Below are 23,940 nucleotides of genomic sequence, written 5' to 3' on the forward strand. Positions count from 1 at the left end.
AGGTACATTTTGCTAAAGTTAGGAGTTTTCTCTTAGATAAATGTGGCCATAAGGAAGTATAGGCCTGTGTCTTTGTGACAAGTATTATTTGGTCCATAGACACCTGAATATGTCTTTTTCAAGATATATGATGCAGGGTTTTACCTCTGGTAAAACCCTAGGGTCCTTTCCCCAATTTCTAGAGCTCTCTCAATTCTGTAGTGGTTTTCTTAAATCCAGACAGAGACACGATTTTGGATTGTTATCCATTCAGAGAGAAACATCTAGTTATTTCAGACTTGCAAATAAATATCCACATTGTCAACATTCAAATTCTGTATTTTCCTTAATATTACAGAAACTCAAGAATGCTCTGCCACTGTTTCCTAGAAAGTTTCTGGAACACCTTGCCTAGACTGTCTTTCCCTTTTTATACATGTCTCTCCATTGTCATTAGTGTAAGCTCAGGGAATACAAATTCATGTATTGCTAGCCAAAGGAAAAACATAATTAGTGAAGTTAAAAATGTATGATTCATTCCAAAAAAAGAAAAAAGAAATGACCTTCGGTGATTTTCTGCTTTGTGTGATATACCCAGCTTCTCCTCCATTAGAGTGGATAATTGAGTGTTAACCAGACTCATGTATACCTTAAGAGCCTCTCTCCCAGTATGGATAGAGTATGGATAGGAATCTATAATCTGAATATTAGTGCTTTTTAAAATAAAATATTGACCCAATATTCAATTGTTACTTATATAGAGTAAGTGATTTGAAAAAAATGAATTACTGGATGTATTCTAAAGGAATGGGAACAATTTCTTGTGGGTTTACAATGTACAGTATTTATAAAGCTACAGATCAGCAATCTCCCCCACCTTTGTCCCTCCCCCACCACGTGCGATTGCGTGCACACACACACGCAAAAACATGAATGTTTCTAATATTTACATCTTCTGTTGGGCAGTGTTGCTGGCTCAGAATGGCTGCTGCTTTCCACCTTCCAGGTGGCTGCATTTCAATGGTGGGTGAGTGATCCCTACGAATGCAGTTTGTAAAGCTCTCTGGCCTCCTTCTGGATGAAAGGTGCTATATAAATAATATAAGGTATTGTCATTATTATATCACAACGCTGCAAAATCATTGCACTAAGAGGAGTGAAGGAGGTCACATGGACACACACACACATATGTGTGTGCACAGTAACGCTCTTGTCCCTCCCTTCCTAGAACTAAAGTGTTGGGACGATTCTCTGGAAGAACTCTGCCAGGTTCCACTAGGCAGGAGAAGCTGGCTGGTCCTCAACCAGCTGACAGATTCCGTTTAACTTGTCTGTTTTAAATGGTCCTCCACAAAGTCCCAACGTTTTTCCTGGCCTACTATGTCACTCGGCCTTTTTTGTGCTGAGTGATTCCTCACCAGCCATGTGAGTTATTGCGTTCCTCGGCCTTCCCCATCCTGACCAGCTTGTTGGCACTACATGAGGAGAAAACATGCCTTCCACTTAAGGAGCTCAGCCAGGGAAGGAAAAAGATAAAAGCCTGAAGTTGATACACAATTCAAAGCAAACAGGAGGGAAAACAGAACTTTTCTTATAAGGCCAAATAAAACATCAGTGAAGGAAACTGAAATGAGTTGGCCTGCAAAGAGGGGCCAATGAAGCAACGTGGGCATCGGGCACAAAACACTGTGGAGAGGGGAGTGCAGAGGAATGAGCTTATTTTGGCTGCTCGTGAATTCTCTCGATGGCAGAAGTAAGAACTTGTCCATATGGGGGTAGGAAGGGGAGGGTGGGGGAGAAAGCACCCAACCCTAATAAACTAATCTCAGCTAATGTAATGTTTAGCAAGATCCTTGGATAATGATACCATGCGTGTCATTATCATCATCAAAACCCAATCTATGTTTTAAAAAGTTACAGATGATTAACACAACATCAAGTTGATGCAAACAATTACTTAAAACCCACACACATACACACACACACACAGACAGACACACACACACACAGAACCAGGAGGTCCCCATATTCTGTAGAATGAGGGAGGCTGCAGCTGTAGGGCCGACAGCTTTCATACCCTCATTTGAATAATGTGTCCTGAATCTGTCACTTTATTCATTCTCCTTATGCTCAGTGTACTCTACATCAACAACAAATTAAGTTGTAAATAAGAGACAATCATCACTTTTGTTTTTAAGCAGCTACTGCATAGAGAATTTCAATGTACGCTCTTTTTCGGCAGGGGGGTAAAGAGGTGCTAGAGTTTGCTTTCAAAAGCACAAATATGGGGAAACTAGCAGAAATAAAAACAGAAACAGCTGACTGTTGCTGAGGAAAGGGAAAAAGCATCCCCTGAAGCACATCCATTCTGTACCAGCTGAAATTTCTTCCAAGAAGTTACTAAGACGTATAAAGACAGAGGCTAAGTTTCCCTGACTACCATGGAAACCATGTGACTTATTAATACCAGTCCTGTGGTCTCAATACGCAGGGGGCGGCTTTGCTTGGCCTGGCTTTAGACAGAAGGACAAGTGCATTAAATCAATACAGCACAGGTGTATCCGTGAACTGATTCCAGACTCATCTCCATGAATTCCCAAGAGTTCAAATCACGACGACATGCACAGAAACTAAAAAAATAATACAAGATGTCCCTACCTTTACATCAGAGAAGTAGGTCTTCAGCATGTTGGAGCTGGGATAACGGGTATAAAAGAACATGAGCTTTGCTTTTTTCAAATGGTTGGGTGACAATCCTTCCTGCATGTGGGATGCAACTGGTTAAGGAAAACATTTCTTTAAACACAGGGACCAGCCACCTCCCCACCACCGGGCGTCTGGAGGCCCACCAAGTGGCCGTGGGAATTCTGGAAGGTAGATGGCACGGACTGTGGCAATCCATCCCTGACTAGCTGCCGCTGGCTCGAAATGCCCATTGCCTGCCAAAAATTGCCAAATGTCACGGTGAGGATGCACGATTTAGTTGCAGAATCGTGGTTACGTTGTGGTGAGGGTGGCAAAACAGGGCCCCTCTATCTATACGTTCACTTGTTGCTAAGGAGACAAATGCACCCAACACGTGCTATACAACTCTTATCATGAAGATGGTTTTTTCCGTCTTCACAATTACAGTTCTGTTTATTCGCTTCTCCACACTCTGCAGTTTACATCAAATTATTATACTAATGTGCGTGAGAACACAAAAGGCATTATTTTGAACACAGGCGAGCTTCGCATCTTACCTTTTAGTGCTAATGTAATGGAGCGTCTTGACTCACTTTCTTCCTATCGTATTATTATATCCTTTTAATTGTTTCCTTTTAAATCATAGCTAAATTTGGGGAAGGGTCGTTTTGGCACAGAGAGGACTGGGGGGGGGGTGTCGCTTTTGTTAAAGCAACGATCCAAGACCAAACACAATTTGCCGCTCCCGGATTTATAGTTAACTCCTTGGAGAGTAGCGCAGTGGTTGGGGCTAACAAATCAATAACGGTGGGTTAGCAGATCAATAAATGGCCACTTACCCCAAATAAGAAGGCCTATTTATCTGGAAACATCATTACCTTTTAGATCTGTAAACAGCAGCAACTAAAACAGTTCCCGAGAGAATGTGAGGCTAACCATAACAATCCAGGCTTCCTGATTCTCGCCCGGATTCTTGGCACTCCTCAGCAGCCGCGGAGCTGGGGCGGCCCTGGTCACATCTGTGCCGCAGCCTGGCCCTGCCATTTCCTCAGCAAATTAATGGCTTTATAATTTATCAGAAATGAAGATGCACGTGGAGAAAATCAATGTGGTCCCCCACAAGGTCAATTAAGGGTCCTTCCTAGAAGCTTCTCTAAGGATTTTTCTCTTCAAAGAGAGTCTGGGAAAAATTAGCAAAAAAAAGAAAATGTGCATGTGTGCGTGCGTGCATGCGTGCGCGTGCGTGTGTGCTTTACCACCCAACAAAAAATCCCATACCTTATGCAAAAAGGTCGAATAAACAGATATTTTGGAAAGCGAAAGGTTTCCAAATGACCTCCATCAAGTACAGCGCGAGCAATCTTTAAGAACAGGGGGAAACCAGAAAGTTACTGCAGAAGCATAATCAAATTAATATTGATAAGCTCTCGACTACTTATAACCGGGTGTTTAGCCAAATATTCTGCTGAGAAGGTGATTAGCATCTCCTTTAATATCATGCAAATTTGTGAAAGATCACCTTGGTTTGTAAATAGAAGAGTTAAATATTGGGCTTTTTTTTTTTTTCTTTCCCCTCCACTGAAAATAAACACTGGAGCAAGAAATTTTGATTTTATATCTGTAAGCCAAAGCAGCTTAACTGAACTTGTGTTTTTGTTTGAGATCCTTAATGATTACAAAGACGATAATTTATGACTGACATACTTTTTGTGCCAAGGAAAGAGCTGAAAGGCCCTCCAGTAACCTCCATTAGACAGATAGAGAAGACTAAAGGAACACAGCACACTTCAGGACCATCTGTCCAAATGGATAAGTGAAATAATAGTTGCAAGCTGTCTCCTATTGCCTCACGATAAGAGTTTTAGGCTAGTCCAAACTTCGACAAACATTCTCAGATCTGGGTTCTAATCTTTTTTTTTAGACAGCCACATTAAAACCACCTCGAACATTTAACCGTTAACGGGAAAAAAGCCCCACATCTTTTAAAATTTGGCCTCATACAGAACAATTTATTTTGCTGTGGTTCTCAGACGGTTACAGAGCCACGGAAACTTCCTGAAGCTTTCTGTACATTTAAATTTTGCTAAGACGGTCCAGTTCTTTTTATTTCAAAGACAAGCAAACGTCCATCTGATTCTGATGGGGATGTAGAGGCTTTTTATATCATGAAAAAAAATTATTCTGATTTGATTTCTCAAGTCTGTTTTTGCTTTGAAACGCTTCCTGTTGGTAATACTTGGAATCGATCGGTTGAAATGGAACACAGAATAAATCTCTCTCTCTCGCGCATCGTGTAATTGAGATAAAATTCCCATAAAATATATGTTTCTAATAAACTATTAAAAATAGCTAATGAAACCTTTAAAAGCCAACAGTTAGATAATCCTTTTTTTGCCTCCTCAAAATAAATCTGAACTGACCAATTGGTTAATTTCCCTTTTAAGTGCTTGTGCTGAAAAGCAACTGTTCTTCCAAGAAAGCACTAGCTGTTTCCAGGATACTTACACACGCACAATGACTCATGATGGAATAGATTCAGTAAACATACAGCTGTACCGAACACGAGCTAAGCTCCATTCAAGGCCAGGAAAGAAAATGAGCACAAATAAATATTAAGGAGGTAAAGGGGGGTGGGGTGAGGGGGGATGGAACGCAAACAAGATCTGTCCAGGCAGCTCATGTGGCTTTGCCTCAATTCTCTTAGCCATAGCTTTGTGAAGACAGATGACATTCAATTCTATGTGTAATGCAAAATAGACAATAACTGCTGAAACTTGAGACAGCTGCCAGGTGTAAAAAAAAAAAAAAAGGAAAAGAAAAAGGGGGGAAAAAAAGAAAAGATGATAAATCCATAAATTAATGAAAGACATCTGCTGGGGAATATAAAAGATCAGAGAAGTAGAGTGCCACAGCTGAATCTAAAGCGGTGTTCAAACAACCTGAGACTGTGAGTGTTGTCTGTTTACCGAGCACAATATAACCTTACCTACGCGGCAGCGGGCAGAGCGGGCCGCGGAGGCAGCAGGAAGGCAAATGGGCAATAATAGGCTGTGAAGGCCGCAGGAAGAAAATTCCCTTTTCCCAGTTGAACTCTGAATTGTGGCTGGAGGTTGTGACAAGCTGCATTTCCAACCGGACGGATTGGGACTGCTTACTTACATTTTTCTAAACCACTTTGAAACCCAAAGAATTTCGGCTTCCTCCCCCTGCTCTGATTTGCTGTGTTTCTAAGATGCCTGCTCCCCGCCCCCCCCCCCCCCCCCCCCCGGGAAACCTGAAATGGGGAGAAAAGATCTAAACTATCTCATTTCGTGATAGTGATGGAGCAGTGAAGTTGTTGCTCCCCTAAGAAGTTCAACATAACCGGGGGATGAATTTTTTACTTATTTACTTCATAATGGTAGGAACCCAGACTCCTTCAGTCTTTAATATACATGTTTCCCTAGAGCTAATATAACTACTATGGCCCCACAAGACTTCTAAAAATGCAAAAGATGAACTTCTATGGATTATTTCACATTGTAGAAATTCATTTTTAAGCCATGTTTTCCAGTTAGGTTTTAGTTTCAAATCATTAAACCATTTTCTTTTTGAAACTTCAAGTGTTGTTAACATTCCCCCTAAAAGTCGAGTAGGGAAAGCTGGCTGCCACAGAGAACAGGCTCCGTGCCTTCACCAGCATGTCTTAAAGGCTTGTGCTTTAATTGGGTGCATGCAAATGTTTGAGGCCTAAACAAGGTTATTTTTCTTGAGATGCAAAGAGGATTCGTGACAAGGAACTTCACGGAGAAAAACAATTGGCTGGCTGTTTCTTTGGGAATTTGAATAAAACTTAATATTTGATTAAATAGATTCATTTGCAAAGATACTGAGCATGTTTTTTAGTCCAAGAAGTGAGCAGGTGCACTGACATTCAGTTTAACATGCACACATTCCCTATTTCTTTTCTATCAGAAGGGATAACCAGGTAGTGTGTTCTATTCTATAGAACATATGTGCTTAATATGCTAAACTTAAATGGATTTATCTGATAAGCTGGTGTTCTCGGCAGTTCTTGTCTCGGCTACTTTGTTCAGAGAAACAGATGATGCCCTTTGGAGTGGGAAAGAATTGTTCCTTAAGATTTCAATTATTCATGACAACTTGGAAAGCCATGAACTAAAAATAAAAACATAATAACGACGATTATAGTGGTACCGTTTCATCTCGTTTCTACTGATCTTTTCTAGGAGTAACTACAGGTTCAAATATGGGCTTACAGACCTAAAACTGAAGTAAGACACCACTCACTGTGATTCCCAGAGATTTCTTTAAACCAAGCGCTTGACAATTTTGCCTACACACAGTCAGTTAAATCAAGGGAAGACCTCATTGCCATACAACGATGGAGAGAGGAAAAAAGTGGGTGGTTTCCCAACAAACACTCAGATCCTCCCTGGCTTCAGAATTATGTGGACTCTCGAAAAGGTTGCTTGCCTATCTTCCTCCTAAGAAATAATATATCAATGAGATAAATGGTTAAAAGTGTGATGGGGTACAGGGGGAAATGAAAGAGAGAAAGGATAGAAAGCCAAAAGGTGGAAAATGCAATCATTAATTCCAACAAGTGGTCCAAATTATTCAGCTACACGAAAGAACAGCCCCAGGTATAAGCAACTAACATTTCATATGAGCACAGGTGTTTCCCAACCATCACTGTTCAACAGAATCTTACATTGGTAGGAGAGAGAAGTTACTCACTCCTCTGAAGGAAAAGCAACTTTATTCTCTTTAAAGCCTTTGATACGGGTAGAAATAAAAGGAACTTCTTTCCATTCAAATCCTTAAAATTCCTCAGGGGATTTAGAGAGGGTGAGACAATGAGTTTGGCCAACACTTAAAGCAATCAAAAAGACTTTTTTCCTAGAAGATCCAACTTATTTAAAAATCAAAACAAAACCAAACCACCAGGCAATTATCTGGTTACAATGAAAAGTCTAATTAAAAATAACATAAACTGGCATCTTGAGTTAAAGAGTTTAGTATGGCCTTACGAGATTTTGAAACCTGGCTTCAAATATTCACCAAAATAGGTATGCCCCTTTCCTGGGTGTGTGTGTGTGTGTGTGTGAGAGAGAGAGAGAGAGAGAGAGGGAGAGAGAGAGCCTACCATCACTACTACTGGCTTCAAAATGAACTAAAGGATCTCTAAGGATATATGGGGTCTAGTTTTGGACGGTAGCCTGGCATGAACCTCGGAAGATGCTCTTCCTGCAAAAAGTGAAAAAGTATTCAACTCATTGTGTCCTCTTACTTTGCCTCTCTCATCACCAACAGCTTTATTCCAATCACTTTGACCAATGTTTACTGCCTGCTCATAACAGGGAAGGCATGGTGCTTGGCACAGCTTTAATTCATGGCTGGCGGATTAGATTTTTAGGTCTTTGAAAGGCAGAAGTTAAATCTGCAACCAAACCAGACTCCGTTTCTATTTATATAGCTAGGTCCTCAACATCTTTCCCTTGCTTTCTCCCACAACATGATTCTCTCCCTCCTCCCCATGGAAGAAAACTCTTGTTTAACTGCCCAAGGGCATCTCATACTAGTGGCTCCCATTTGTCTTATCAGAAATCTTCATCAATATCTTAAGATTTGGCTGGAAGGATGACCTTCACTACCTGGGAAAGCAAATCTCCACCAGAGCTGGGACTTTGCACTTACGTGGCAGCCTCTGGAGTGGGATTACATACTAAAATGTCAATTTCTAATCATCAAGATGATTGCTCAAAATCCTCAATTTAGCAACAGCCAACTTAATTGCTAAATTTTATATCCATCTGGCAATTTATTGTAAGAGAAACATGCCTCTACCTGCCCCCCAAAACTACTAGTCTACTACCCCAGAACACCAATGACCACAAGATTTTTAAGAATTTACTGCAAGGACCAATTTACAGAGAAAAACAAAATCATCAATTAAAAATAGCCAGAGTTCAGGACAAGTCTAATAAAAAATATAACTGGCATCTCTACATCAAAGTCAGGTTCAAAATATAAAAGAGTCATAAAAAGAGCCATTTTTTAAGTCTAATGCAGCTGAGTTTTATATTTAATTGTGCTCTCTCGCTTTCCAAAATAATTTGCTTTGTGTATGTTAGGACAAAAGATTTCTGTGTATGGCTGAACAGAGGTTAATCATGCATGGAAGGCAGCTGCACCAGCCCCAAAGAACAGACCTTGGGTGAACGAGAGAGAGACCGATGCCGTCTGAATAAATCAGTACCTGTGTATTTCCTTTAAAAAACCACGTCTCACTTCAAGATTAAAGAGAGAATCCAACTCCCCTCCCACATCCACCTTCTTCCCCCCAGTCCAGTGCTCTTCATCGGACTGAATCAGGCCTCTTTTAAACGGCCCAGGAGCCCATACAAGCTTAAAGGGGGAATTCTTCTTATGGCATCTTAGGGATCTGAAACTGACTTTCCTCTTCACTCTATTATAAAACTAACCATCTCTTAAAAATATATATATATATTTGATAGAATTCAATATGACAATGAGATATTTTTCCATCTCTGATTCCACTCTTTTTTTTTTTTTTTAATCCTTACTCAAGGATATTTTTTCCATTGCTTTTTCAGAGAGAGTGGAGCGGGGTAGGGGGGGGAGGGAGGGAGAGGGAGAGGGAGAGAGAGAGAGAGAGAGAGAGAGAGAGAGAGAGAGAAACATCGATGTGAGAGAGACACATAGATTGGTTGCTTCCCGCACATGCCCCGACCGGGGCCCAGGATCGAGCCTGCAACCAAGGTACGTGCCCTTGGCCAGAATCAACCCCTGGACGCTTCAGTCCAGGGACCGACGCTCTAACCACTGAGCCAAACTGGCTAGGGCTCTGATTCTACTTTAAAAAAAAAATAGATAATTCAGGAAGAACAGCAGGAAAAACACTACTGAAAAAGCACATATTAAATACCAGCTCTTTGGGGGCAATTCACAACCTGTGAAAGTTGCAAAGATGCAGGTTTAGTGGGGAGGTTTTGTGCCATTAGAAGTGCCACAGGCGTGTTGATAAAAGCTTATTAATTTGAGTAAAAGCTTATCAATTTGAATTCTTAAGAAGGTCCTAATCTAGATTATTCTACAGCTGGTATAAACCTGACCCTTTAGGAAGCCTGTTCTGTTTGGTTTTCCTTGAGGGGAAAATAAAAGGATATTGCACTTCCCGAATAAGGTGAGATTTCAGACATGTCTTGAAGATCGCCACACTCGGACTTGATGAGCGACAAGGAGAGCCCTTCGGCGGTGCTGGGTGGGTGTGCTGGTGAACAAGGGTGGTGGCTCAGGTGGTGGGATGACATCTTGGTCCTCAGGCTCGTCGTCTCCCTAGTCAAGTCTAAGGATTCCGGAGACGCTCTGTCCTTTCCCGAGAAGGAGCCAGAGGGAGCACCTAATGGACTCTGAAACGGGTAGGCCATCAAGGGCAGGGGGAAGGGGTGGCGGAAGGTGGACGTGGTGAAGCCTGCGGTGGCAGAGAGAGGCGACTGGTGCAGGGGCTGGTGGTGGCCGCCGGCGGCGGGGCCGGAGGCAGACTGGTCGGATGAGTTTTTGCGGACAACCAGGGGCAGTGCCTCCGTCTGGTCTGTGGAGCTGGGCATCTGCACGTTGCCAAAGGTGTCCAGGGGGTTCGGAATGATGACGTCGCCAAAGCACTGCAGGCGCTGGTTGGCGGTGTGGAAATTGTGGTTTTCCCCGTTGACTGCGAATCTGGCCTGGGGGATCTGGAGAGGGGGGAAGACCTGAGGAACCTGGCGGGAGGGTTTGGCCGAAAAGACTTTGACCACAGTGTCCACAACTTGCGACATGGCAGAGTTCAGTTCCTGTTTCAAGGTCTCGGCCAAATGTTTGCCTTCTGGTTGTAAGGAGTTTGGCCCGTGGTCTCTGTCTTTGTTGCCTTCTCGCTTGGGCTTGTTTTCAGCCATTTCCTGCTCCCTGATCAGGGCCCGGGCTCGGTCAATGAACTGCCCCGGGTCCAGCTCGCACATCTCATTGTCTGACCTCCCTCCGGAGTCCTGGGCCCGGGCATCCAGAATCTCCGAGCGCATGCTGTCTTCAGACAGGTTACCATCTTCATCATTTTCAGAATCAGTGCTGTCGTAGATTTGGTAGAACTTTTCCTGCAGCTGGCGCAGCTGTTTCTGCATGTCTTCCAGCTGCTGTTTCAGCTGTCGGCGCTCCTCTCGCTTCTGTTCTTTTCGGGCTGAAACCAGCTGCTGGAAACTCTGTTGCTGCTGCTGGGGCAGCTTTTGCTTGCGTTTGTTTTCTCTGTAACTTTCTCGGGGACTCACAGACTGCGGGGCCATCTCTCTTTCATTTTCATTGCCCCTTAATGCCACACTGGGGGAATGGCTCATACCCCGAATTATATTTTCAACCCGGGCGCGCTTTGCTCTCAGGTGCTCATCACATAAGCGATCCATATCAAACTGGCTCATAGTAGGCCTGCCAAAAGGGGAAAGACACTCTGGGGGGCTGTCTCTTGAAGAGTTGCTGCATATATCCTCCTGATGTACTTCGGAGCCTGTACTAGAGAGACCGCTGGCTTGGAAACTGGGCTCCGTGCCACCATTTTTGTTCATGTTATTTTTCAACAGCTGGGAAATTATGGTTGCTCCTGGAAAAGGCATCATGGCATCTTCATACGAGTTCGCCCTCTTCAGCAGCTTGCGGAGCACATTTGACTTCTCCCCATCTGCATGCTGCACCACGGAATACTCAACATCCTGCTCGGAACCTTGGGGATTCATGGCACTAAAAAACGTGGCTCTTGCCTTAGCAAAAAATGCAGATGCTGTCCCTACCGTCCTTTTCACTCCAATGTCAACTCTTCTCCTCTTGGTCTGCCGGCTTAAGAGGGCTGTGCTGTCATGGTCAGGCATCACTGGGCAGTTATTGTGCCATCTTCAAAAGCTCGTCAGCTGGGCACAGCTCAAGAATCCCGGGACCCTGGCCAACAGAACAAAAGGACTGATGAATCATTTTCTTTAAATTTCTCCAAATTTCCTGACCTCAATCCTGAATCAAATGCAAAATGCATAGGCTCTGGGATTTATGGCACATTACAATTATTGCAATTTATTATGCACTCTGCTTGAAATGAAACATTTTTAAATATTTCTGCTCCACTGGTTTAAGATGGATTAAGATTAAAAAAAAAAAAAAAAAAAAGCAAAAACTGCTTAAGCACCAGTAATATGATTCTCTTTCACAAATGCTTAAAATGATACTGTTTATCTTCAGAAGAAATAGTAGATTAGAAGTATACAGCCTCTGACAACCAATTGATTAAATTTTGGGCACTGAGATTCACATTACAAAAGATGATGCAAGTGGGCTATACTTAAGAAAGAGGGTTAAATTTTGAGGCTGTGTGAAATTTGGATGCACAATTCCATTTCTGCATTAAAATTATTGTGGTTTTAAGGCCATGAAAAGAAACTCTAACATAAATGCGGATATTTAAAACACACCCTTTATTACAGAATTCTAAAATATTTTTATGAAATGAGAACACCCCCCATCAGCATCTTTCCAACATAAATGGTCAATTTAACACTGAAACCAATGCAAAAAATACTCCTATTACAAGTCTGCTTACTTAGCACAGATATGCATTTTTATGAATAAAATCACTTTTGAAGATGGTATCTGTTGGGTTTTTTAATATAAGTATGAGAATATTTATAAATTTTTGTGATGTCCTTCTGATTACTTAAATTATTATAAAGTTGAACTCACTGGAAAAGAACAATGTTGCTATGTTTTAGAAATCAATAAATTTAGTTAGGCAAGGATAAATATATCGTCAGGACTAGTTTTCTTCTATTAAAATCTGCCAAAATAATACCTCACATGCTTAAAGAAACTCTTTACCATATACCACTTGTGAATCTTATTTCATATTTTAACATATACCACTTGTGAATCTTATTTCATATACTAGATTTAAGAAAGAAAAAAAAAAACAGGAAAAAAAAGACAAAAACAATGCATACAGAAGAAAGAAAATAACATCACTCCAATATATGTGAGAAAGGGGAACACCCTCTCTGCATTCAAACTTCCATTGTTTCTTGGGAACAAATGTAAAAAGAGACCATCCTTCCTTGCATTTTAGAAAAGGCAGTTGCCCTATTTTGAGACTTATTAACTAGTGATGCCCACCCCAAATTTGGTGTAAATATAAGACGTCACATCTTTTTTTGCTTACAGTTAATATTTTATGAAGAAAATGAGGATCTTTTTTTTCACCCAAGGTTTATCTAATATTAAACTTCACGTTTGCTTAACAGAGCACATCTTCACAATAACAGGGTCCATTGCCAAAGACAGCGTGCAGAGTGTTTGGAACAGCTCCCATCTCTTTCGGTTCACCTGTAAAAACATCTACGTGCTCCCTAGGACTGCATCTGTGGCTAGTTTTAAAGAATGACTATCCATGCAAATAGGCATAATTTCAGCATGAAATAACCTGTAAAAATCAAGAAAATGCTCAATACTTAGACGGCAGCATTTTTTTGTTTGTTTTGTTTTGTTTTGAAGCGAGAAAGATTCCACCATGCAGACCTTGCTCCTGGTTTCTATATGAAGATACATTTTAAAAGAGCCTGTTTTAAGAGTATCGTGAAAGCAGTATGATGCCTCTTTATATATATGTACGTTTGAGAATAAAATACTTTTTGCATGCATCAGGATAAAATTTCCTGAACTTAGAATGGAAAAAGACCTCAATAACTTCAATATCGGGTTCAAAATAGAATTCGGAATAATTGGGACCCCTCACATATTAATAATAAAATTGGTTTCAGGAATACAAAAATGCAATGACAAGTCTTTCACTAACACGTTAGATCTGATCAATCTGGTGTAGCCGTCAGGTGAGAGGGGGAAAAAAGGAAAGACTGAGACGAACACGAAAAAAGATTAATTATTTCAAAGCTCAGAAAGACTTGCATATTGAGGGAGAGGTCTTTTTTGCATGCATATCAGCTTCTCCAAAGTAGAAATCATTGCCATTATTTAAAAATTGTACCTCTTTTCTTTTTGTGTACAAATCCTTTTTAATATCACCTGGAAAGCACACGATCTCCAATCACAACACTGAACAAACTTTCTGCAGTGTTTCCTCCCATGCACCTTCACACCCAGACGGGATTTTTCTCCTACCCATCCCTGCTAGGGGAAGAGCACTTCTGCAGCAGAGGCTCAGAAATGACAGGCTGTGTAAGAGGTGAGCACAAGGTCATCCCCAGGCATCCTCCCTTTCCCAACTGCCACCTACCTCTGGGTAACCGCACTTCCTCTCGTCTAGCCTAGGTATCAACTACTGCATCCCTGCCTCATGCCCGAGCCAAGAGGAGGGCTGTGCCCTTCCTAAGGGGGAAAGAAATAATATTCTCATCTTCAGTGGAGAGCAGTGTTAAACATGCTTGTTGGGTCTTTTAAGAACAAAATATCCTGTAACTTTCTCCAAATTCACCAAACTACTCTCTTTTTTGCAATTCTCTTTCAGGCAGTCAGCATTTTAAGATTAAATGATGATCCGTTTCTGTTGTGGGTTAAGAGAATTTAATTACTTTTAGGTCTTGTTGTAAGATGTCCAGCTGAGACATAATAAATAGGATGAAACAAATAGGAAAATTATATAATGGAGCAAGACAAGGAATTGTATTAATAGAAGAAATCTCTCTCTCCATATAGCTTAGACCTACACTTAGAAATAAAGGTACTAGTGCACACTGGGCTTATAACCCATGGAGGCTACAGGCAAGATTAAGTAATTATAACTGGTTGACACAGTGTATTACTAGCATAATGTTTCATAAACAGGACATATATGTAAGTACATTTACCACATAAGAAAACAAATTGTTAAATGACTATAATGTAAATTAAATCCCTCGAAAACACTTTCAAAGCACTTCCATGATTTCCCAATTCAGAATTTAGAGGATGCTATAAAATGACTTTATCGCTGATATTCTGTCCGTTAAGATTTTTAAAAGTCCTTTATTTGTCAACATATGTACTAAGCCAGAATGTTTCAGCTACAATTATTATTGATTCTTGTGTGTGTTATGTGCCTTTGAGTCAGCTCCGACTCCTGGCAACCCTATGAGTGAGTGATATACGCAATGTCCAGTCCTCAATAGCCCTGCTCAGCTCCTGTAGACTCCTGCCTATGGCTTCTTTCACGGAGTCAATCCATCTCATATTTGGTCTTCCTCCTTTCCTGCTGCCTACTATTTCCCCCCAGCATTACTGTCATCTTGTATTTTAATTTTAACACTAATTTTAAGTTTAACCAGGCAATTTGAAACCTCTTGATCAGCAGGGGTGAACATCAGTATCAGCAAGTATGCAGAAAAATACTGATGCTGAATTTGAACCCAAATGTATTATGGATTAGATACACATAGTCTACTCCTATAAACTCCTTTTTAATTAAGGTGAAAATCTACAGAGAATATTTTTCACTGCTAAATATTTTTGTTGCACCGTTTAGCATCTAACTACACAAATGCCCTAATAACTCCTATGCAACGGATATCTTAGCATAGCAGAACCCTCCCAGAAAAATGTAAGATCAAACATCCAGGTATAATCAGGCCAGATTTTAACTACTCCAAAAGATTCTTCATTGAAATTGGAATTATCTGACATTCTATTTAACATAATCCTAAGGAAGCTGATCACTTAATGTTAGAAGAATTTTCAGCGAAGAATTTTGAAGGAACACTCCAGTGTGAAATAGAAAGTGGACAAGTGCTCTGACTTTAATAAAGAACTTATTTTGGGGAGGGTAGTGCAACTCTTATGCCTCTATCTGGAGTCCAGATTCTGGACAAAGAAGTGTTTCATTACAGTAATTATCCAGATAGTTCAGACAAATCTTTTATGAGGCAGGGGAATTATACGGTTGGCATGGTTTCCTGTTTGGATTATTTAGATTATTTGTCTTGGTTGATAAAATTATTTGAAGAAATTGCTTCTTTTGAATGGGCCCCTCATCTACTTGGATCAACCTGGTTATGAAATTTCAAATGGAATATCATTAATAAATCAATCTGGAAAACAGTAATTCAAGGGGGAAAAATCCGATGATTTGATTTAGGTAACTCACCCCTCCCCCAAATCACTAAGATGTTCCCTTCACTGTATTCAAGAGTTCATTTTTGCTAATTAGCAACTCTTCCTTGGAGATGACTCTGCCTATTATCAGGTTAAGAAAACCTTTGATGTTTATTTTGAAGAACTCACTTGGCGTAAGTTAATATTTCAATGAACTGAGATTGCATTGTCAAAACCTTATATCAGATTTAAAAATTTCCTATCATAATAGAATTCTCAAATAATAACCATTTCATTTAAAATTCCCCCATCCTATTAGAAATTCCATACATTTTTCACCAGCGAAATGAACGCAGAACATTTTATGAGACATGCCTAAAATATTCATTTCTACTTATTTAAAGAGTAGAAATTCACTGAATTAGCAAATCAGAGTGAAAAATAGCCTCAAGAAAAAACACATTTTTTTCTTTCTTGTCAAAACTGAAATACTCTAAATGTGCTCCGAAGCTTTAGAATACATTAGGCAATAAGGTTTGAGAAATTCCTTGTGTATATGTCCTTTCCCATTTATACAGGTACTTAATGAGAACCCGATAAGAACATATCATGCACAACCCATCTCCATATTATAAAATCAATAACATTTTATAGGGTTTTTTTTGTTAATCCTGAACCTTAAAAAATTCTTATATTAGCGGCTGCAAATGCAAGACGATTCCTAAAGTGATATAAGAAATTTGGGGGTGGGGAGGCCTATTTGCACTTTGAACAAATAAACAGCAAACCTGGCAGCTAGCTTATGTTTTAAGGTCGCAAGTGCCACTTGTAGACAGCCGATGCTAGGAAATAAATAAAGTGGGGAAAAAGATGCATGTTATGAATGCATGACTTTTTTTCCCACAAGGTGGTGATTAAACTAAGCAGAATTCTGCATAATGGACACATAAAAATACAAATAAGTGCCAAGCACAGATATCCCCTATTAAAAATAAGCAAAAGAACATATCTATAGATGGCATTTTAATTATGAAAGAACTTCAAAAGCGTCCAAAGAAAGTATTGGAGGGAAACTTTGATGTTTAAGTCTAAAGAATAAATGACACATTATTTCGTTTTCATGAAACAATGATCATCACTCAAGTAACAAAACGAACCAACAAAAACCATTCACCATCCAACCTAATTCTATGCAACTTAAGAAGTAACCTGTGTAAAGGAAAAATTTAAAGACCAAGTATTAAGAATCCAGATACAGTGCTTACATTGAATTCTCAGCATCTTCCCTCACGCATTAAGCCACTAAGCCACGGTCCTTACCTTCGTCTATTTTACCATAATATAAACACAGCCCTGTTAATGTTGCATGAACAGGTTAACACGAACACTCCCCTTTTGCTTCCTCACTACACACAGCCCATTTCATTTTGAAAATATTCAGAAGTTTTTGCAAGAAACTCTTCATAGAACTGACTGCCCGCATCTTGCATCAAACAGGAAAGCAGTTACCTCTCACGTACTTGAGATTTTCCTTCCCCATCAAAGTAATAACTAGGACATCTGGCACATGTCTGGTACAATGACAGGCTCATTCGACTTTATGAGAATATTTAACATATGACTTGAAAGAGTTTATGCACATACCTATTCTTTCTGGGCAGAGAGAAAGCACGCTAAAAAGATAAGCTTTAACAACAGTAACACTTTCAAACTGACTTTGGTATTCTTGGCAGTTACACACGCCACCCACGGCTGTCCAAAACACACACACACACAAAAGACAGCTCTCACCCCCCACCCCCCCACAGACCTGGGAGATAGACATAAACTGGACGGAAGCAAAGGGAAAGTCAATCTCCCTCCACCTGCTGCCTAAAGTGGGGGTACTTTCAGCCGCCTGGCAGACAGGAGCCTGAGACACAGCCTCAGCAGCAGCAGCCTGCCAACATCCTTAAGAAAAATAAACAAACACACACCAACTTGCCCCCTACCCCCAACCAAAGAACTCACATGGCTGGGCTCAAAACATAACAACAGCCCATTCCCATTAGCCCGGACAATCCTATTAACCAGGGCAACCATAAATTCATAAATCTCTACAACCCCGGGGCATGCATTGTGGTCTGGAACTGCACAGACACACACAGACACAGAGGAAATTTGCACCTGTCTTTCTTGACACAACACACCTGTCAGGCCCCGCTCATGCGCATTCTGTTAATAGACTTCTGCCTACCTAGTTTGGGAAAGGAAATGCTTTTTTTTTTTTTTTTGGTAAGGGGGGGTATAGGTGGGAGGAGAGGGGGGGAGAGAGGGGGGGAGAGAGAGAGAGAGAGAGAGAGAGAGAGAGAAACACCAGCGAGAGCACAAGAGAAGAAACTTATAGCCTTGACTTTGAGAGAAGGCCATCCTGTACTTGCTCTGTTTTTTTTTATAAGCTCAAGGAGACAACACAGACCTTCTTGGAAAAAATAAAACAAGCAGGTGAGTTCGCAGCCTTCCCCCAGGCGGAGCAGGGCTCTGGGCTGCCAAGAACAGCAGCAGTTTCACACTCCTACCTGCCTCCTTGGGCTATTTAAGACCATCGCTTAACCCCTCCTCCAGGTTCTTTTCTCCGCGGGCCGCGAGCACTCAACTTCCCAAGGAGCTGAAAGGGGTAGGAGACCTCCCGTCTCTGGAAATCTACTCTCCCTCGGCCACCCCGCTCCCCCCACCCCAAACCCACACTCTCCAGCAGCGTTCAGTTCTGGCAGGAGGAGTAACTGGCTGGCACACCAGAGGCACCAACAACTCCCTGAACTGGACTTTGGGTGATGTCTCCCCTCCGGCCCCGGCGCCCCCACCCCCACCCCTCCCACCCCGCGCCCCGCTCCTTGTCTGTTCTGGCAAGATATCAGCTCTTCCCGCCCTCCTCACTATTCCCCCCACTAACAATTCCTCTCACCTCTCCTTCCCTCCTTCCCCAGTCCTCCAAACTGGGGCAAAGCCGTAGGGACCACCCAGCCCAGCCCAGAGCGAAGCGGTCCCAGCGCGCAGACCGCCAGCGAGCCCGGAGCGCGCGAGTCCGCTGCCCAACAACATCCCCCACCCGGACCGCGACCTCGGGGTCCCCCCCCGCGCTCCCCCCAACACCGCGGCGCCGGGCTACCAACCCCTCCGGCCCAGGACTCCCTGAGGCTCCCGGTGCCAACGACCCCACTCGACTTGACCTACCGCAGGTTCCCCGGGGCTCAGGAGAGGGGCGCCGCGCGCGCTTCCCGGGACCCTCTCTCCACCGCTCCTGCCCCGATTTCAACATTTCGGCTCCGACAGCGATTCGAGAGGAAAGTAACAGAGCGCCCCCCTCTTCCCTCTCCTCACCTCCCTCCTCCCTGGCCCTGGCGCTGGGGTTAAAAAAAAAAAAAAAAAAAAAAGGAGAAGTGAAAGGTATGCAAATGACAAGCAAATTGGAAAAGCCTGGAAGAAAGGCAGCTATAATAAACTAGACAAAGAGAAAGGACGCGGGGGACTGGCCCAGGACTTTTCACCCGGGGAGATGGGGAGGATGAGGCTCGGCGGAAAGCGGGGATCCAGACGAACAAAAAGCCACCCTGTCCCCCTCGCGGTCCCCTCTCCAGAGAAAAGAGGGCAAGAGAGAGAGGAGAGGCAGCGAACGCCCCCGCGCGCCCCGCACACCGTACACAAAAGGTGACAAGACCGGCGACAAGTCCAGCCGCAGCAGCCTGCCCCCCGCCCCCCGCCGCCGCCACCACCCCCGGCCACCAGCGGGAAAGAGAAAGAAATAAAAGCCGAGCGGATCACTTACTCTCAGCAACTGGGAGCGCGGAGCGCGGAGTTCCACTGAGGCTCCCGCTCGGAAACTGCTCAGGGGCTATTTTATTAGGATTCATTTAAATAACACCCTTCCCTCCTGGGGGGGAGGGAGGGAGGCAGGGAGGGGAAAAATGTTTACACGGGTCCAAGTCGTGGGAGTCTCTTTTCTTCCCATTCAAGAACAAGCCGGCGCAAGTGATTCTGGAAAAGGGGAGGGGACTGGCGAGGGGGACAGAAGATACTTACGCGGTGCAGAGCGCAGGGGGACCGAGGCTTTTTATTTTTCTTTCTTTTCTGTCTTTCTTTTCTTTTCTTTTTTTTTCTTCTTCTCTCCTCCTGCCGGCAGAGAGGAAAACACGCGCGCGCTCACGCCCGGTGATAGCTTGCGGGGGATGAATATAATAATTGGACAAGGGACGGTGAGTCTGTGCGACAGCGAGCCAGCGACCGGGGCGAGTGGGAGAGGGGAGAGAGAGAGAGGAGGGCGGGGAGGGGAGCGGAGAGGAGCGAGGGAGCGGAGACGGAACGGAGGCGAGGAGGAGAGGAGGGAGACGCGAGCGGGCGCGGCGCGGCGAGGCGCGCGGGGCGGCGGGCGGGCGGGCGCGGGCGCGAGCGGGCGGGCCCGGCGGAGCTCTGTTGCGCCGCGGCGCTTCCCCGCTGCAATGGTGTATGATTTCAGAGCGCTCGCTCCGCTCAGGGCTGCGCTCCACGACAAGATTTACTTTAAGACACAGCTGAAGGAAACAGGAAGACTGCACGTCACAGTCTGACTGACGTACCCCGTCCCAACACCCAATCGCGAGGCGCCTTCGGATCCAAGGGGGGGGGGTAGCGAGGCAAGAGAACTTGGGAGGGAAAAAAATATATATATATGTATAAAAGGGGTGGGGGCGAGGGGCTGGGAAAAGAGGAGGGGAGAGGGGACCCGCGCTCCTCCCCCCCCTCCTCCCCCCCAGGCCCCTGCCCCCGCCCCCGCCGCGCCACCGCTTCGGGGCCACGGGATCGCCGCGCCGGGGCCGGAGCGAGCCATCGGCGGGCGCGCGGCGAGCGGCGCTCGGCTCACACTCGCTCTTCCCCGACGCAGGTCCTGTCTTTCCGCCCCCCCCCCCTTCCCTTCATTTCACAGCTACAGCTGAGCGAGTTCGCCCAGTGGCCGAGCAAGTGAGTGCTCCTCGGACCTGGGTGAAGGAAGGCACTGAAAAGTATACTAGAGAAAAAGTGGTTTGTGTATTGTTGTTTTTTTAAAGAGGTGGGGTGGTAGAGGAGGAGGGAGTGGGGATCCTTAAATCATTGCACTTTTAAAATTATTACAGGCAGTATCAAAAAATACATGTCACCCTTGCAGAATTTTAAAGGGGAGGTGGGCACTGAAATACAGGTAGGTTTAGGATGAAATGATATAGATGCCAGAGGTTTCCCACGCGGGCTCCGTTGCATCTGGTATTAGAAGACCAGCACTGGCTGAATCCCAATCAACCGCTCCTCAAAATTATTAGGAAGAAGAACCCTGGCCCTTGGTTGCCTCTAACAACATTATTCGGGTGGTAGGTACAGTAGCCTTAAAAATAAAAGAGGTTAACAAACATTATCTTGCAGTTACCACTCACTCACCCCAGAATAACCAAAGAGATAGGTTTCAAACAGGATTTACACAGTTTTGATGCCTGGGTGACAAACTTTAAAATGTATTAGGCAAGAAATCTCACACGCTTAAATACCGGGCTTCAACATAAAGCCATAGAAAATTCACTTTGGTTTGACATATCTTGGACGAAAAATAACCGCAAGCTTCCTTTAGATAATGTGGCCCTTAAAGAGCGCTTTGGAGTTTGCAAGGTACCAACGCTAAGGAGCGAGCCTCCAGCCCTGCAGCTAGAGCGTCTCTTTCTCCCGGCACAGTAAATGGCTTTTAATAACGCAACCGAGTTTATGACTTAAAGGTCCTATAAAAGCTAGGACTTGCAAGGGCTGCAAAGCAGAAACATTCATACCTAGGGGATTAGACACTCATTTTCTTAGGTGGGATGGGGGCAAGTATTCTTTGTGTGTCCTTCAAATTTAATCAGATCAAAGGTTGAATCGTGTTGCATCCTGACAACAGGGTGTTTATGAGGTGTGTTACAAGTACTCAGGGGAACACTCCCGCGGGCTTCTGCAAACACACACACTCGCACACATACACACAACTTCCCGAGGACATTTACCATTTCAAATTCATCAAACCGTGATGAAGTATTCTTTTTGAATAACAGCATTGATACTATGTCCAACTCTGTACCCTATAGGAAACTTTTGGCACTGGATTCAAACATGGAAAGAAAAAAATCAGACTGGCCAGGTTAGGTGTCCAGGACAAGAAAGGAGACTTGCTTGAGCATCTCCAGACTTCATTTCTACCCTTTCGCAGCCCTCAGACACTCCCTGCATCCTATTACTGAAACGGACACAGACATGCACAAACACACCACTCACACTTGCGTGATCGGCTGCTGCAAGTGTTCTCATCGAGATGTGGCCACCTACGTCGGGAACAGAAGTAATCTATCAGCGTGCCCATTAGATGCAGTATGGAATAATGTTTCTGTTGGTTGGGTCCTTTCGAGGTAAGCGGGTGTCTTCAGCAGGAAAATGTGGATCGAGGATACTGTCTTCCTTCTTTTTAGTCCTATTATTTTCTTGAAGTATCCCAGTGTGTGCGTGTGTCAGAGTCAGCCCATAAACTGAAAGGAATAAAGGATATATGCCGTCCACACCTTAAAACCATCTGCTCAGTTTGACATTTAAAAGAGAAGAGGGCAGGGAAGGAGGAGGGGGAGAAGAGGGAAGAAAGGAAGCTGAGAAAAGATTCAGACTCTGGAGGGAACAGATTGAATTGTAGCCCACAAGTTTCTGTCAATTGCACCTAGCGCTCGGATACACCTTTTGCACCCACTACGCTCGGGAGCTGACGGCGGGAAAAGTTCCCTTCGAGCCCCAATCCGTCTTTTATCACTCATCGAGTGGAAGTCGGGGTAACCCGCTTGGCAAACAAGCAAGCGCCCCCACCGCCAGCCTAGGCGGCTGAGGCTCGCAGCTCGCTCCGCTCGGCCGCGGCGGTGCGCAGCCCGCTTTAGGGCGCAGGAGCTGAGGGTTGAAATAGGAGCGCGCGCGACGCTGGGGAGCGAGCTCGGTCCGCAGCCCGGCTCCGTGAGCCGCGCACTCGGGGCCCTGACCTGTCCCCTACTGTCGGGGCGACGGACGAGCCAGGCTCCTGGCCAGCCTCTCCTGCCAGGGCTCGCTGCGGCGCTCTCCCAGGTCTCGCGCCGCCCTGGAGCGAGGCGTGAGGCCGCAGCCCCCTATCTCCGGGGACTCCCGGTTTGTTTTCTGATAGGGGAGAAGCGATCCGTCAGCCTGGAGACGACAAGTCGCCTAGGTATTGGCTCCATCTCCGAAGAAACCAGCGGCCAAACCTAGGGGGTCAGCCCCTTCCTCCGCCGCATTGCCAACACAACCCCAATAACTTGAAAGTTGAACCCGAATTCTGAGAGATCTTCCAACAAACCCCATCAGTGCAGACAGCGTTTTTTTTTTGTTTGTGTGTGTGCTTTTTATTTATTTATTTATCTGAAGGGCGATCTGTGTGTTCTTAGTCAAACTTGATGTAATCACTTGTGCATCTGGCTCTGGGTTAAACACACTTCGCCTTGATATTTCCTCGGTGTTATTCCCCCCCCCCCCCCTCCTGTTCTTTCTTAAAGCCGTTAGGTGGGGATCCGAGAGAAGACTGCATATAAGTAATTTAAAACCTTGCAAACAACTGTCATCAGATCCTAAACAAACCAATTCTGGCCATTTCAACCAGATGCAGTTGAGAGGCGAACGTGGGCGTGGATTTCAGGCGAAGGATGCTGGAGATCCTGCCCCAACACACACACACACACACCAGCACCACCACCCTGAAGACGGGTAAAGAAAGAAAAACCAACTCCAGGGTGCGGGCAGGCCTGCTTCAGGCTGTCTGGAGGCAGACCGACTGACCTCCACATTCTCCCTCCCTCCCTCCCTGGCTCTCCACGCGCCCCCCCTCTTGTGCCCAGTGTGACGCCAAGCCCAACCTGAATTTGTTCTGAATGTCTGAATGGGGGAAAGTGAAATGCCACGAGATCAGTAGCAATAGCAGCTGTGGCGTTTCTCTCCTGGGAACCCCACTGCTTAGAAGCCTCCCGAGTGATGTTTGTTTAACCAACAGCTTTCAAAGTAAACAGAGGCGAATCACTCCAAAGAAGTTGAAATATAACTCTTACAAGAATTTGGGGTCAGGGTGCTGGCAGAAAAAAAAGTAATTTAAAAAAATAATAATACAGCCCTCCCCCCACT

General features: G+C 44.1%; 1 protein-coding gene across 2 annotated transcripts in view; it reads right to left on the bottom strand.

The window, feature by feature from the left end:
* PROX1 (prospero homeobox 1) overlaps positions 1-20,166 on the bottom strand; it is a 51,683-nt gene extending 31,517 nt beyond the window's left edge. The window contains exons 1-3 of one of the 2 annotated variants that reach the window (XM_081120917.1): positions 19,831-20,166; positions 9,863-11,646; positions 2,638-2,756 (exon numbers count right to left, since the gene is read on the bottom strand). In XM_081120917.1, the coding sequence (XP_080977043.1) occupies positions 2,638-2,756; positions 9,863-11,579 (1,836 nt within the window). In that variant the 5' untranslated portion in view covers positions 11,580-11,646; positions 19,831-20,166. Of the gene's footprint in view, positions 1-2,637; positions 2,757-9,862; positions 11,647-18,984; positions 19,142-19,830 lie in introns of those variants that run through there. The other variant, XM_081120918.1, reaches the window with a different exon arrangement.
* Between the last annotated feature and the right edge of the window lie 3,774 nt (positions 20,167-23,940).

The sequence above is a fragment of the Miniopterus schreibersii genome, assembly GCF_964146895.1.
Source record: "Miniopterus schreibersii genome assembly, chromosome: 19".
Lineage (NCBI taxonomy): Eukaryota > Metazoa > Chordata > Mammalia > Chiroptera > Miniopteridae > Miniopterus > Miniopterus schreibersii.